Source organism: Diceros bicornis, chromosome 11 (genome assembly GCF_020826845.1).
Source record: "Diceros bicornis minor isolate mBicDic1 chromosome 11, mDicBic1.mat.cur, whole genome shotgun sequence".
In the NCBI taxonomy this organism is placed as follows: domain Eukaryota; kingdom Metazoa; phylum Chordata; class Mammalia; order Perissodactyla; family Rhinocerotidae; genus Diceros; species Diceros bicornis.
In genome coordinates, this window is record NC_080750.1 from 46,461,300 (window position 1) to 46,475,250 (window position 13,951).

At 39.9% G+C, this 13,951-nt stretch overlaps 1 protein-coding gene across 4 annotated transcripts in view; it reads left to right on the forward strand.

Moving 5' to 3' along the window:
- The window catches only part of FNIP2 (folliculin interacting protein 2), a 133,355-nt gene that overhangs the window by 25,895 nt on the left and 93,509 nt on the right, over positions 1–13,951 (forward strand). Inside the window, exon 1 of one of the 4 annotated variants that reach the window (XM_058550275.1) lies at positions 11,644–11,981. The exons of 2 other annotated variants lie outside the window; for them this stretch is intronic. In XM_058550275.1, coding sequence (XP_058406258.1) covers positions 11,806–11,981 — 176 coding nt within the window. In that variant the 5' untranslated portion in view covers positions 11,644–11,805. Of the gene's footprint in view, positions 1–11,643; positions 11,982–13,951 lie in introns of those variants that run through there. One more of the 4 variants, XM_058550274.1, reaches the window with a different exon arrangement.

The following is a 13,951-nucleotide window of genomic DNA, read 5'->3' on the forward strand; positions in this document are numbered from 1 at the left end:
TTTTCTCATTGGTCGTTGTGATGGGGTTTGGAAATGGAGGAGAGGCAGATCATACACATACACTACCATTGTAATTCTTAAGAGTTTTCTAGAGCTGTGCTGCCCAGTTTGTTAGCCACTAGCCACATGTGGCTGATGGGCACTTGAAATGTGGCTAATCTGAATTGAGATGTTCTCTAAGTGTAAAATTCATACTGGATTTTGAAGACAGTGTGAAAAAAAGAATTAAAATATTTCATTAATAATTTTTTATATTGATTACATGTTGAAATAAGATTTTGTATATGTTGAGTTAAATAATATAAATTATTAAAATTCATTTCACCTGTTTATTTTTGCTTTTTTAAAATGTGAGTACTAGAAAATTTTAAATTATATATGTAGCTCACAATATATTTCTGTTAGACAGTGTTTCATTGCTCCCTTTGAATTTCCAGGGAATAATTTGAAGATGACTATTAGATGGTATTACTTCTGAAGACCAAGTTCTAGGGTCCACTTGTATTTGTAATGCTGTTGAAGTTGCTAGTGTACCCTAACTCTCATAAACAAAAGGAGTACTGTCATGAATACTAAAAATTCTCTCTGCTAAGAAAACGCACTAAGAAGAAGTTTATTCTTTTTCTTTGGAAATTCTTCTATAATAAATAAAATAAAATCAACATTCGTGACAGTTCTACTGGATGAGATATAACTGAATCCCTTTAAGAATTGATATCAAGATTACCATTAGCTTCTGTTTTGGACTAATTAAGCACAGTCAGATTTTTAAATGTGTAATTATTTTTCAGAGGAGCATTTGAATCTAATGTCATCTTGAGCCATAGTATAATGAGGTTTTGTTGTCCGTGAGAGAGTGACTATTTTCCGAACATAGGTGAACAGCTATTTGTGAGGCAGCCTTAGTAAATATGACGGAAAGGAGTTTAGTTCTAACTGAACAACCTAAATTTAGTAAGTGCCTTCTCTCTGCTTGGTATTAGTTTAGCTACACAAGCAAAATACAAAAGAGATTAAAGATGAGGTGTCCACATCCTCAAGAAGTTCATCATCTGGTTTAGAAGTTCATAAGGGATATTCTAACATCCTGACGTATGTGATGAAGTGTGAGGAGACATTAATACCTTACAATAGCAGCTAAAACATTAAAATCTGAAAATTATTTATTACAGAAGTGCAGATTCAAGGTTACTTTGAATAAACACCACTTCCACGTGTGTTCTTTTATGGGAATTGTGCATGGCCTGCAGTCGTTCTTCCCTCCAAGTGGGAATAAGACACATTCCCTCGCGGTGTATAAGACACAGGGACTGTCATTCTAAGATGTAACCAAGGGGAAAAGTTGAACCATTGTTGTTGGGGAGATTCTGAGCTGTAAGAAACAAATAGAGAATCCTTTGGAGGCATGTATGTAGAGTCCATCTGTCTTTCCATTATAGATATTGAAACATCTTCAGAAAAGGGTCATTGTGGGAAGTTTTTATGGGATAGATGGCCCTTGGTTTGGGTCCTGAAAGAACTTAGAGGATTTGATTTGCAGGGTTAGAGTCTGGGAGGATATTTTAGTAGGGGAAATTGGTATGCTTGAATGTACACAAGAGGTAGAAAAGGAATTTATCAGTGAAAGAAAGAAAGAATGTTAATTTGAAAGCTAATTATTTCATAGATATAATTTTCTAGCTGTTGCACTTATTTGTTCTAGAGTTTATTGTTCCCAAGAGACTTTGTAATGAGTCTGTTTTAGAGGGCTTGATTACCTGGAGCTTCCAGAGAATTGGCCGCGTTTTGGGGTAGGGAGTGGGAAGGTGACTGACTTTCTTGGATAAAATTATTATTTGCCAGATGTCATTGTGGCCAAAGATATTTATGTTGGCTTCATGTTGTATAAATACAGTGCAGTCACCTATGAGCTTAGCAACTCAAATAGGACAGTGAGTACTTTTGGATGTGTGTGTAGATATAAAAAAACACATCACATTTATCTAGAGCTGTACAGTTTTTTAGAGGAACTTCCACATGCTCACATTTAAAAACATTTTTAGCAACCTTCTAAGATAGGTGGAGTAAGTATCATCATCACCCATTTATTTCCAGCTGGGAAACTGAGGCTCAGAGAGGCCAAGTGTCGTTCCCCAGAGTCATGTGGCTAGTGACTGACTGGGCCGGAACTAGACACAGCTCTTGCCTTCTAGTCCAGGGTTCTCGTCCCTTGTATGACACCCTCTCTCAGCAGAGACACTGCTGATGGTGACTGCTCATCTGGTTGCTGGCATCTCTTGAGTTCCTAGTACTCAGCCTTGTCATGAGGAACTGACTCAGAGAAATGAGAGTCTGCTGATTCAGAACTGAATATCCTTTTCCCAGCCTCTCATTTCCCAGCTTTTTGTCTCATAAATTGATTTTTATCCACTCCCAGGCAGGCTTCGTAGTCTTTGTAGCTATTAGAACTCTTAAAGCACTTTGAGTCTTTCTCACTTAATTTGCCAGTGATAAACTTATTATATGAGAAGATTTTAATTATTTTAGTTATGTTATGGTAGTATCACTGTTGTTGCCTGTGAAACCGAAACCGAAGGAGAATAGGGGAGAAGCATCTTCGGTCACTAACTTATCTCTTAACCTAACCTCTACATAGATTTCCTTGAATAACTCTCATTAACTTTATTCTGCTCTCTACATTGACTATTCCATTGAATGGATCTGTATCAGGCCAAGAATGAGTGAGATATTGGCAAGAAGTCCTGGCAAAACACGGGGCTTGGACTAGAGTGGGAGCAGTGGAAGTTGTGATGTAGGCTGCCATATCTTCATGGGCGGGGGTCAAAAGGGAGCCAGGAGCGCCACATGCTCCAGGTAAAACCTCTTCCTCTTCTCCAGCTTTCATATCACAAATCGTGAGCAAAGAGAGGGCCTTAGTACTCTGGGTACTTCCAGTAAGACCCTCTCCCACTCCTCGCACCCTGCAACACTGACAGCCCCATCACACCATCACCACACCTGCCTTGAGACTGTTAGTACACTAATTCCATTTTTCTCTGTATCATTGGCATCCTGAACAGGGCCTGGCACATCAGATATTTGAAAAGATGAATGAATGGAGTCCTGACTCTTTAGATAGCATATTTTAAAGGCAAGTTCATAAATTATTCTGCAAAACCAGTGAAATCTTTATAAACTGTAGAAGTGTGTCAAATACTTGTTATTTTGTTTAATCCCATTTGGTGGCTTAATTACAGCACAAATTAATGAATAACTACCAGTAATTCCAAAATGATCCCAATGGCTATAATGGTTACAATAATAATAGTTATTGTTTGTGCGATGCCATTTACAGTAATTTGATTGAATTATTTATTCCTCTGTGACATAAATAGTTGTGTCCCCATGTTATAAATGTTAAAAAAATTATAAATGCTTAAATATAGTTAAAAAGATGTTATAAGTGTAAGAGAAAGAGGGAGAGAAAGGCCTTTTCACAACAAAACTCTTCTCCAGGAAGACGCAGACCAGTCTAGTGTGGGACACAGGTGTGTAGTTTACCTGAGTGGGCCACGCATAGGAGAAAGTGCAGAACAATGAGCAGGCTTATTGCAGAGGATCTTAGCACTGAGCTCCGGGAGCTAAAGCTTCAGTGTGGCGTGGGCGGGTGAGCTGCTGTGTCTCAATACTTAGGACTTGATCCTACCTGTGCAGCTCTGCATTGCACTTTGAGTAATTCAGGCTGCATCTGTTTCAAAGCATCAACAGAAAGGTTTAATTATGTTCTAGCCTTACATCCAAATGGAAGAGAGATGGAGATAGCTAAGAGGTATTTTTTGAAACGTGCTTCTCATGAAGGATACAATTTTGCTAAGAGTAATGACAGTTTTGGTGGGGCGAGTGGGAGCACTGAAAACTGGCAGTACCACAGAGCACTTTTCGGTCAGGTGGGTAGAGAGTGAGCAAATGTGTTGAATACGAATTTCTGCAACAGCTCTTCAAGGCAACTTCTCCTTTGCTTTGTAACTGCCCTGATCATGTCCTTTGCAGAGACTGAGACCTGTGAATGATTCCAGAGATCATGGCCTCAACCCAAGAGCTCAGCTTCCAACTTCTTAAGCAGATGTGGACTACTGATACTTTTGCTAAGGTCCAAATGCTAGAAAAAGCCTGGCTTGACATCAGAGTTAAACTTTAAAAGTTGTGTAATATTTTGTCGCTAATGTGTTTCTAACTTTTGGAAGTCTTAAGAATAATCGTGTGGTTGTTATTAATTTCTGTGAAACATGGGGATGGGTTATAAAAATCATACATAGGGAAAAAGTTTTGTGGATTTAGGTGTGATATTAGAGCTTAAAAAAACAGTGATGAAAGTTTTTAATCTAAATTGCTGGTTCTCTAGCTGATTCCAGAAAGGATGAATCATTTTATTGAAACAAAAAGATAAGCAGTGGCCCTTCTTGTGGGTGGAGAGTCCCACTGCAGAGCCTTAGAGCCTTGAATTAGCAGGTTTGGCCCTGCTGCCTCTTTTTCTTGTTAAAGTTTAGATATGAAATAGTTACAGCCACAGTTTATTGTAACTCTCCTCCTCAGGGCCACTGATTCATTTATTAGGTTGGGGATCTCCTGGAGTCTCATCTTTCTTTTCCTTTTCTCTCCGTTGTCAGCATGCTGGTACTTGGTTAGATAGCCTTTGAATAGTACTTTTTCAAAAAAACGTGTAATGTGTGTAGCTTAAAAATCCTCTCATTGTTATGTATGTTGCATTGCTGCTAGGTACTCAACTAAGTCTCCAAATAAAGGGAAATTGGGGAGTTTTGTTTTTATAGATATTTTGAAAGAGTATATAGCTGCAGCTTTATACTTTTGCTGGCTTATGTAAATATTAATGCTAGCAATTACGTTGAAGGAAAAATAGTGTGAGGAGAATTGCACTCTTACAGGGTGAGCACTTTGCTTTTCCTTTCAACTGTCTGAAATTGTTTTGACTCTGACAATTCCCTTACAATAAAGCCTGCAGAATGGTTATAGAATAAAGAAATCAAGTGATCATTACTGGTTTGGCAGCAAGAGTTTAAAAAAACAAAGTAGTTTTACCCATTCTTTGTAAATAAAACATGCCTTTTGTTGAAAAATGGGAAATAGAGAAGAATAAAAGAAAAAGCATTCTTCGTCTTGCTACTCAAAGACATTCTGATATTTCTTTCTAGTTCTTTTTTCTACATTTTGTTTTTAAAAAGCACACTTGTTATCAAAGTGCATATACAATTTTGTATCCTGTTCTTTGGTGCTAACTGCTTTGTTCTTCAAAGCACGGGGAGATGGGAGTGGAAAATAATCTGGATTATAATTAGGAACTGCAGATCATCCTGAATTTTCGTGTAACTTTTATCTGAATCTGAAAGTTAAATTATCTGCCAGACAGTTCCTCATTTTAAGTCAAAGCAGTAGTACTGGTTGGTTTTATTTTCCATTTAAGATAGCTTGTGTATGGATCAAAAAACCACTCTGCTCAGGAGTCTGTCCCTCAGCTGAAGTGCCAGACTGGGCAGAGTCAAGAGAGGAAGGGCAGAGCAGGCAACGCAGAGGAGGCACCAGCCTGTGGGGTGGCTGGTGTGCTTGGCGCCTGCACAGAGATTGTTTACCAGAGCAGGGCAGGGTTCATGTCAAGGTGTCTGACAAGAGAGTCACCCACAGTGCACATGACTGGGGCTTGTCCTCACAGAGGACTGAATTAATGAGAATCCAAGCACTGTAAGTGGTGTGGGGTTCGAGATGTAGGAGAGTGAATTTGACTTAATTTTTCAGTCATTGATACCCAACTGCCTCCTCCTTCACCTCTTCCCCAGTCAGTCCTCAGGTGATCAGGTGCACATGTGCACCGCCCGGCAGAATAGTGTGAGGATGAATGGCGGGGCTCAATTGCGAGCAAGGATGCCTAGACTTAAGTCCTCGCTCTGCCGCTGACAAGCTACATACTTTGGACTAGTTCCTTAACCTTTCTGTGCTCCATTCTCCTCATCTGTTAAAAGAAGGTATTAGTGTTACCGACTTCCTGTGATTAAATGAAACACGGTTAGAACAATGCCTGGCATATAGAATAAGCACTTAATAAATCTAGCTAGTTATTTATTATCTATCTTGTATGACTGAGTTTGTACATATTGCCAAATTTCCTGAGTGCTGAGCTTGTCAGATAAGTTTAGATGGCATTGGGGCAGGTATGTTATCTTCTGATTGCACACTGAACGGGTATTGTGAGGGTGGGCCGCTGCTTAGGTATTAGGAGCTGTTCATGATCATGTTTCTGAAAACAGCCACGTATTGACAGACTTGGTCTTAATCCTGGATCTCTCTCCAAAGCCTGTTCCCCGAAAGCACGCTGCTTCAAGAAAGCTTTCTCACCCTCTTACCTTTGTCCATTTGCTCTAGCCTCGCATGAGTGCCTTTTTTTTTTTTTAACTTCATGTTGAACTATAATATACAGACAGAAAAGTGTACATATTCTGCTTGCTGTGTGTTCACAGCCCCAACGCTCAGATTAAGAAACAGTGGTTTACCAGCATCCCGTAACCTTTTTGTGTCTACTTCTGAGGATCATGCTTTGAAAACCACTGGTAGGTTAGAAAGGCTTGTGATCAGCTGTTGGTGGGTATGGAAAAGGCATTGTGGAGGAGAGGGAATTACCCCAATAGGAGGGGATCAGTTGTGGCAGCTGTGGGTCGCAGACCCCACCTCTCCCTCCCTTCCATTTAGTCTTTGTTTTTTCTCATTAAGGTAATGTGAATAGCAGAGAAAGATTCTTTCCAGAAAGATTCATTTGGTAAGAATAATTAGACTAGACTTCGTAGAACTGTGTGTTAAGCCTTTGTTTTTTCTCTCTTTAAACCCATCTCTTTCAATTGTGGCTTTCCAGTTAATTTTTTATTTTGTTTTTTATCATCTGAAGAGTGTGAAGTCAAGGGAATGTAGAAACACATGAAAACTTACCTTGAAGCTTTCCTGCCTTTAATTCTCCCAACTCTAAGTCAGGCAGGGGAATGGATTTTTCCTCAGGTGCCAGATCTTTTGGATTGGAGGTGGGTCCCTGGAACACTAGGTTTGGAGGGTTTGGAGTGGAGTCTGGGCTCAACAGGAAACAGTGTTCTGGTTGATTAGAGATTTTGACCGTGGGCAAAAGAGACTAGACTGCTATCTTGAGTACCAGATTTATTTGCCTTGTATGATCTAAATGATACTTATGCCGTTTGTTGACTCGTGAACTTAGTACCGAGAGGGACCTCTCAGTACCTGGGCTTTGAGATTGGATGTAGGACAAATACAACTTAAAAAGTTGAGCCAGTAGTCTCCCTTCCTTACATATATCACATGGATTCATAATACTTCCATACATCTTTGATCCTCCTTTCCAACCTCTGATAAAGTTCATCTGTAGTGTGAAAATACCTGTGGTGGCAGCGGCAGTTCCAGTCAACATATTGCACTGCCAGTGGAGTGTGGGAGTCCAGTCAGTGATTGCCGATGCTTTTCTAAATGTGTAGACATGGCTGAACTGTGTGAAGGAAATGGAGAACTTCACCATAGGAGGGTTGCAAACAGAGTCGATGAGAAATTTTAATTTAAAGTATATTATTTAATATCAAGCAGGGTATCCAGCTTGATAATGAGTAATAGCGTGAGTACCTATACATAAGAGTATGGTGCCGTTTCGGCAAAGAGAAGATTGAGAATAAAGGAAGATTGGATTGAGGTAGAGAACAGAATTTTGAGCACCGAAGGTCTAAACATACCTTTCTCTTACCTACACTGTGAGCTGTTCTAATGTCTCATAAGAATGGTTATGATGATGTAATTGTTACTTGTTTTACCATTTACTGAAGAAATTTTAAAACTCCTATTTGGATATGAGGAAATTTGCAACCATATAGAGGCAGCCCATTTAAGTACAATGGTTGTAGTTTTGATATGCATCTCTACCTTATTACATTTTATCAGATTTTGAATTGTGAAATTAAGGGTTATTAAAGGGAGGAACGGAGGAAATGGCATTTTCACTTTTTTTTTTTTTTTGGTGGGGAAGGTTAGCACTGAGCTAACATCTGATGCCAATCCTCCTCTTTTTGCTGAGGAAGATTGGCCCTGAGCTGACATCCGTGCCCATCTTCCTCTACTTTATATGGGATGCCGCCACAGCATGGCTCTACAAGCAGTGCGTGGGTTTGCGCCTGGGATCTGACCCTGCGAACCCCGGGCTGCCGCAGCGGAGCACGCGCCCTTAACTGCTTGTGCCACTGGGCCAGCTCCCGCATTTTCACTTTTTAAAAGTCTTAAAGCCCTTGCTGTTGAGATACCACAGAAGTCACATTGATTGGAATGAACACAGGATGTTAAAGCTTCTAAAGGAACTTTTCTGTAGTAAATGAGAGAACAGAGAGTGTGTCGGGGGGTGTGTGTGTTTGAGCACAGGCAACCCCCCGAGTCAGAATATATGCATCAGACTGTCAAAGAAGCACACTGCTTGTTGCAAGTAGATTCATATTGTAGTTTTAATGTAAGTATTCAGTGGTATGAAACCAATCAAAAAGTTATCTGTTGGGCATCTACCAGGTGTAAGACCTGTATGAGGTACAAAGATGAATGTTAAGACCCAGTTTTTATACTCAAAGAATTTATGATCTAATTAGGATCTTAAGACATGTACGCTACTCTATTGCAAAGCGATTGTGTGTTAAGTGTTAAAAGTGTGGTTTAAAAAAATTATAGAGGAATTTAAGGGAGAAAAAGTTCTTTCAGCCTAGGAAGTCTTCATGGGAAAGATGGAATTTTTACTAAGAAAGTAGTCCTTGGGGCGGCCCTGTGGCGGAGCGGTTAAGTGCGTGCGCTCCGCTGCTGGCGACCCGAGTTGGGATCCCAGGCGCGCACCAACGCACCGTTTGTCAGGCCATGCTGTGGCAGCGTCCCACATAAAGTGGAGGAAGATCGGCACGGATGTTAGCTCATGGCCAGTCTTCCTCAGCAAAAAGAGGAGGGTTGGTATGGATGTTACCTCAGGGCTGATCTTCCTCACACACAAAAAAAGACAGTGGTTCTCGAATGTACAGTTCCCAGGCCAGTAGCAGCAGCATCCTGGGAACTTGTTAGAAATGTAAATTCTCAGACTCCACCCCAGATCTGCTGAATCAGAAACCCTGGAGGTAGGCCCAGCAATTTGTGTTTGTAAGCCTGCTAAAGTTTAATCACCACCGCTCGACCAAGGAAATGGTGGCTCAAAGGTGTGCTGACTGAATTTGAGGAGGAACAATGACTGGTATATAGTAAGTGTTTAAAGGATGGCAGGCAGAGTGAAGGAAGTGCACTGAAGGGGTTACAGTTTCCTGTGCCATTCAGTTTAGTTTCTATTTAAAGGAATTCTTTCCCTGTGCAGTTTGATCCTTATTTCATCCAAATGTCCTTTGTAACTGTGTTGTCATTTTCATCTCTTATTATTATGATAATTTAAAATGTTTACATCATCTGGATAGGGGATAAAATTTGCATTTTTGTAAGAATATTTGATTCCTTTGGAAAATGTGAACTATCAGAATGATTCAACAGCTTTGTGGCGAAGTACTAGGTAAATGTATATACAGAGTACATATTTAAAAAGAGGATTTCATGTCCTCTCTCATCAGGTCCTAGATAAATATTTTTTGAGACTGAAGTTTTAAAACTCAAATTCATTTAATGACGTCATGGCAGAGACCTCAACATAAAAGTGGCACAGGACATAAAAAGTGGGATGTGTTCCCCCAGCGTCTGCTCTACATATTTTGTAAAGTTCAGTTATTTTGGCATTTTTATAGATCCCACCCCATCAACACTGAACTATACTTTCATGTCTCCTACGATTTTGGACGAGGTAAACCCTAGGTGATTTGGAAATGTTGATCTGGGGCCTCATTTGGGCCACTGGTTAGGTGGGCATGATGAGGGGCAAAGGAGGCTTGACATTCAGCCTTTGCTCCCTGAGCTGCCCTGTGCCTAAAGTGGAAAAGTTACAGTGCTTGCATAAGTGATCTCCTGATTCTCTGTTAAGAAGAGAAAGTAATTTTAAAAACAGTTCAGGGAAAGAAAGAAGAACCCATGATCACATTGTGGCCATGCTCAAAATGTGTTCCCCTTCCGGGAAAAATGAATTCATTTTCTCCTAATCTGGTTTTATCTTGGCACTATCAATTTAGTATGTGCCACAGAGAAGTCCAGGCATTGTTGTTGGTGTGTTGCAATCTGTGTTTCTCAGAGGAGGGTGTACAGTCATGCACCACGTAAGGATGTTTTGGTCAACAACGGACCACATATACAACGGTGATCCCATAAGATTAGTACCATGTACCTAGGTGTGTAGTAGGCTGTACCATCTAGGTTTGTGTAAGTGCACTCTGTGATGTTCACACAACAACAAGATCGCCTAACAATGCGTTTCTCAGACTATATCCCTGTTGTTAAGTGATGAGTGACTGTGTTTAAGATCGTTTTTGGGTTTGTTATAGAGGAACTTTAGTGTCATAGATGGTAAAGTCTTAAGGTAATTGAGTCCTCTGCCACAATGTCATTAGATTTTCTCACACAAGTGGAGTGAAATTTATGGCTGCCATGTATAAAGATGCATTTACAACCTACTGAAACTAGAGACCCAGCCAAACATTCATCAGATTTTAGGGATCTGTTAATATTTTCTTCAGCCAAATTCAAGGATGAGGAAGAGGAAAGGGAATTGGAACAATCCCTTGTAGTTTTTTGTATCAAGATTTGACCTGTATTTTAGGGACATATGCTTTTTATTTCTTCTAAAAGAAAAATTATTTTTTCCATGCACTCACAGTACTGTGAAAAATTGTATTGATTGTATAGTGTTATTCTCATTTTACAGATGAATATGTTAGTGTCAGAAGTCAAAATTGAGCTGTTCTTGTCCTTGGTTCTGGTAATTCAGGGCTTTCTCTGCTTGAGTATGCCCCCAAATCAGGAATTCAGTGCAAGAGTTTTGAAGGTTTATGGCTTCTAATTTATTATTATTTTTCTTACTGATAAATATCTATATTTGTATTTTTAAACTTTATTTATATATGTATTTGGTTTTAAAGCGAGGGTCTGTCCCTACTCTCCCTCCCCCACATCACCTCCTGTACGTTAAGCCCTACATTTGTCTGTTTTGGGTAACCGTCTCTTTCACTTGCTATGGCTAGAATTTTGCAAGGTTGCCGAGTAAGACCTGTCAGCTGACACTTCCTCACATGAGAGCCATTAAGAGGGTGGTGTGGCCAATGTCAGAACAACCTTGCAGCTGAAGGCAAGTCACTGCATTTGCCCAGAGCCATATGAATAGGTCTTGTGACCAATTAATTGGCTACTACATGATCTCCAACAGGGGAGCACAGATGGAGTGAGTCAGGCCAAGCTGCTCAACCTGTTGAGTGTTTTGTCTTTTGCTAACCGGAGCACAAGCTTAGGAACAAAAGTAGGAAGTGAGATTTGGACTTGTCTGTTTATAATGGGTTTGCTGAGAGCATGTTTTATAACTCGATGGATGCATCTGACTTCCTAATTCATTGGTGGGCTTAATTTACGTAACAAATGAGTGTTCCTTTTTTTTTTTTTATACTTTTGAAAGAGGAAATCAGTAGGCTGCTGCCAAGTAGCTTGCCTCACCTACTCTGTAGGGAGTGCAATGATCATTTAGGACGGCTGGTCACTGTGGACTATCCCTAACAACAAAGGGTCTTCAACATTTGTGTCCAGGCCCATGTTGATAGTCAGGATAAACCAGAAGGTTAAACCGCTCAGGAGATGTGTGGAGGCACAACGGAGACTGCAAACCAGCCAAGGGGCTGGCAGGATTCAGCCAGATGTGTGAGTGACGCTGTTTCTGGTGCTGGGAGAACTTACAAGACACTTTTATGCACAAAGATTCGAAAATGTGCCAGGGTAGGAAGGGGCACCGATCACACGGAACTCGACAACAGGTTTGAAACTTTAGTTCTATTTCAAAATCTCAGAAAATTCTTAATTCGCTGTGTACCAAGCAGATGAAATTGTATTGATCTGAAAGTTGTTTTTTGAGAGTGCTTCTAAGTAGGGGACATGGGGTAGTTGGTGGGTGTGCAGAAATAAGTTCTTTCCTTTATAGAAAAGGTGTAGGCATGGGTATTTTTTTGTGACTTTCGATTCTTCTACCCATCTGCTTTCTCCTTAACTTTTCATTACCTCCGCTGGAGCCAGCTTGGTTACATCTTTTGTCCTATGTGAAGCTTGAACAATACTATTCACAATGATCCTCAGCAAAAGAGGTGCAGTCCTGAAGTGCCACCGCAGTTGATAGATGGGACACAGGACTGGGAGATCTTACTTCTATGTATGAATGGTGGGTGGATGGTTGTGCTTTTCCTATTGGAGGCAGGGTAGTTAGTGAGAGCGCAGTTTTCCTCTTCTGGAAAATCCTTTTCATGGGAAGGATGGTATTAATGATGAACTAATTTTAATAATGGAGCTTATCTAAAAAGAATCACATTATAGTTGCTATATTCCTTTAGGTTGATTGTTTTATCCACTTTGGAAGAATTCATTAATTTTATTAGTAGTAGCTCTTAATTGAAACATTATTTGTAAAGAATTTTATTGCATATCAGTGAAAAGGAAAAATCCTTTGAGAATTGCAGTTCATTCCAAAATCTTATGTAGGTAGATGGTAAGGAGAGCCAAAGGTTAAGCCCTGATTCTCATGATCAGTTTAAAAAAACTAAGTTTCTAAATTTACTTAAATGTTATTTTTTTTCTTATAGAAGTTTTTTCAAAATTAACATGTCTCATAAGCTGTTTATCCCATAAATATATTTCTTGGTTGGTTAAAAATAATCAGGATATAGTTTCTGTCATGTAAAAATCTTTGTCTTTCTTGAGCAGAAACTTAATAAAATGGCGTATAGTCTACTCTAGTATAAGAGCCCAGTGGATTGGAGAGTTAGGGAGAGGTGCGGAAATCATTTTATGGGTGTTGGGTCACATGCTGTCCACTCATTTAAAGAGATATATTTGTAGAGGAAGAGGTAATGAATGACGTGGTACATTAGAAAAATACATTTGAGGGGGCCGGCGCTGTGGCTTAGCGGTTAAGTGCATGCGCTCCGCTACTGGCGGCCCGGGTTCGGATCCCGGGTGCGCACCGGCACTGCTTCTCCGGCCATGCTGAGGCCGCGTCCCACATACAGCAACTAGAAGGATGTGCAGCTATGACATACAACTATCTACTGGGGCTTTGGGGAGGAAAAAAAAAAAAAAAGGAGGAGGATTGGCGGTAGATGTTAGCTCAGAGCCGGTCTTCCTCAGCAAAAAGAGGAGGATTAGCATGGATGTTAGCTCAGGGCTCATCTTCCTCACAAAACAAAAAAAAAAGAAAGAAAAATACATTTGAGCGTTCAGACAAAAATTTCACTTTTATATTATCTGTTTCTTATCAAAAAAGGACACCTGAGTGACAGGAAAGAGTAATGGATCACACTCAGTTTATCTGGATCTTGATCAATCTTGATCCTGATGCCCAGCTCTGCTGCCTAAGAGCCCTCTAACCATGAGTGAGTCTCCTGGCTTTTCTGGGTCTCACTCTCAACTATTAAGCTATGTGGTTGGTTCAGATTATTTAAAAAATTCTTTCCTCCTCTTAAATTCTAAGATGTAGCATCAGGACCTTCTGTATTCCCTGTTTTTGTTATTCATACAGTTCTAGATTCTAGGGTGAAGATTCTATGCAGGGCCATAACAATTTGTTTTTAAAACTTCTGAAGTTTTTGGTATGAGCTTCTGCATCTCACTTTCGGTGAACTTGCTATTCTGTGGTGGATTTTAATCATTTAATCATTTTTATTTAAACAGCACTTTAAACTTAAAACATTATCTCCTTTCCTTATTTTAACTTCTCTGATTTACTTCTCTCATGCTG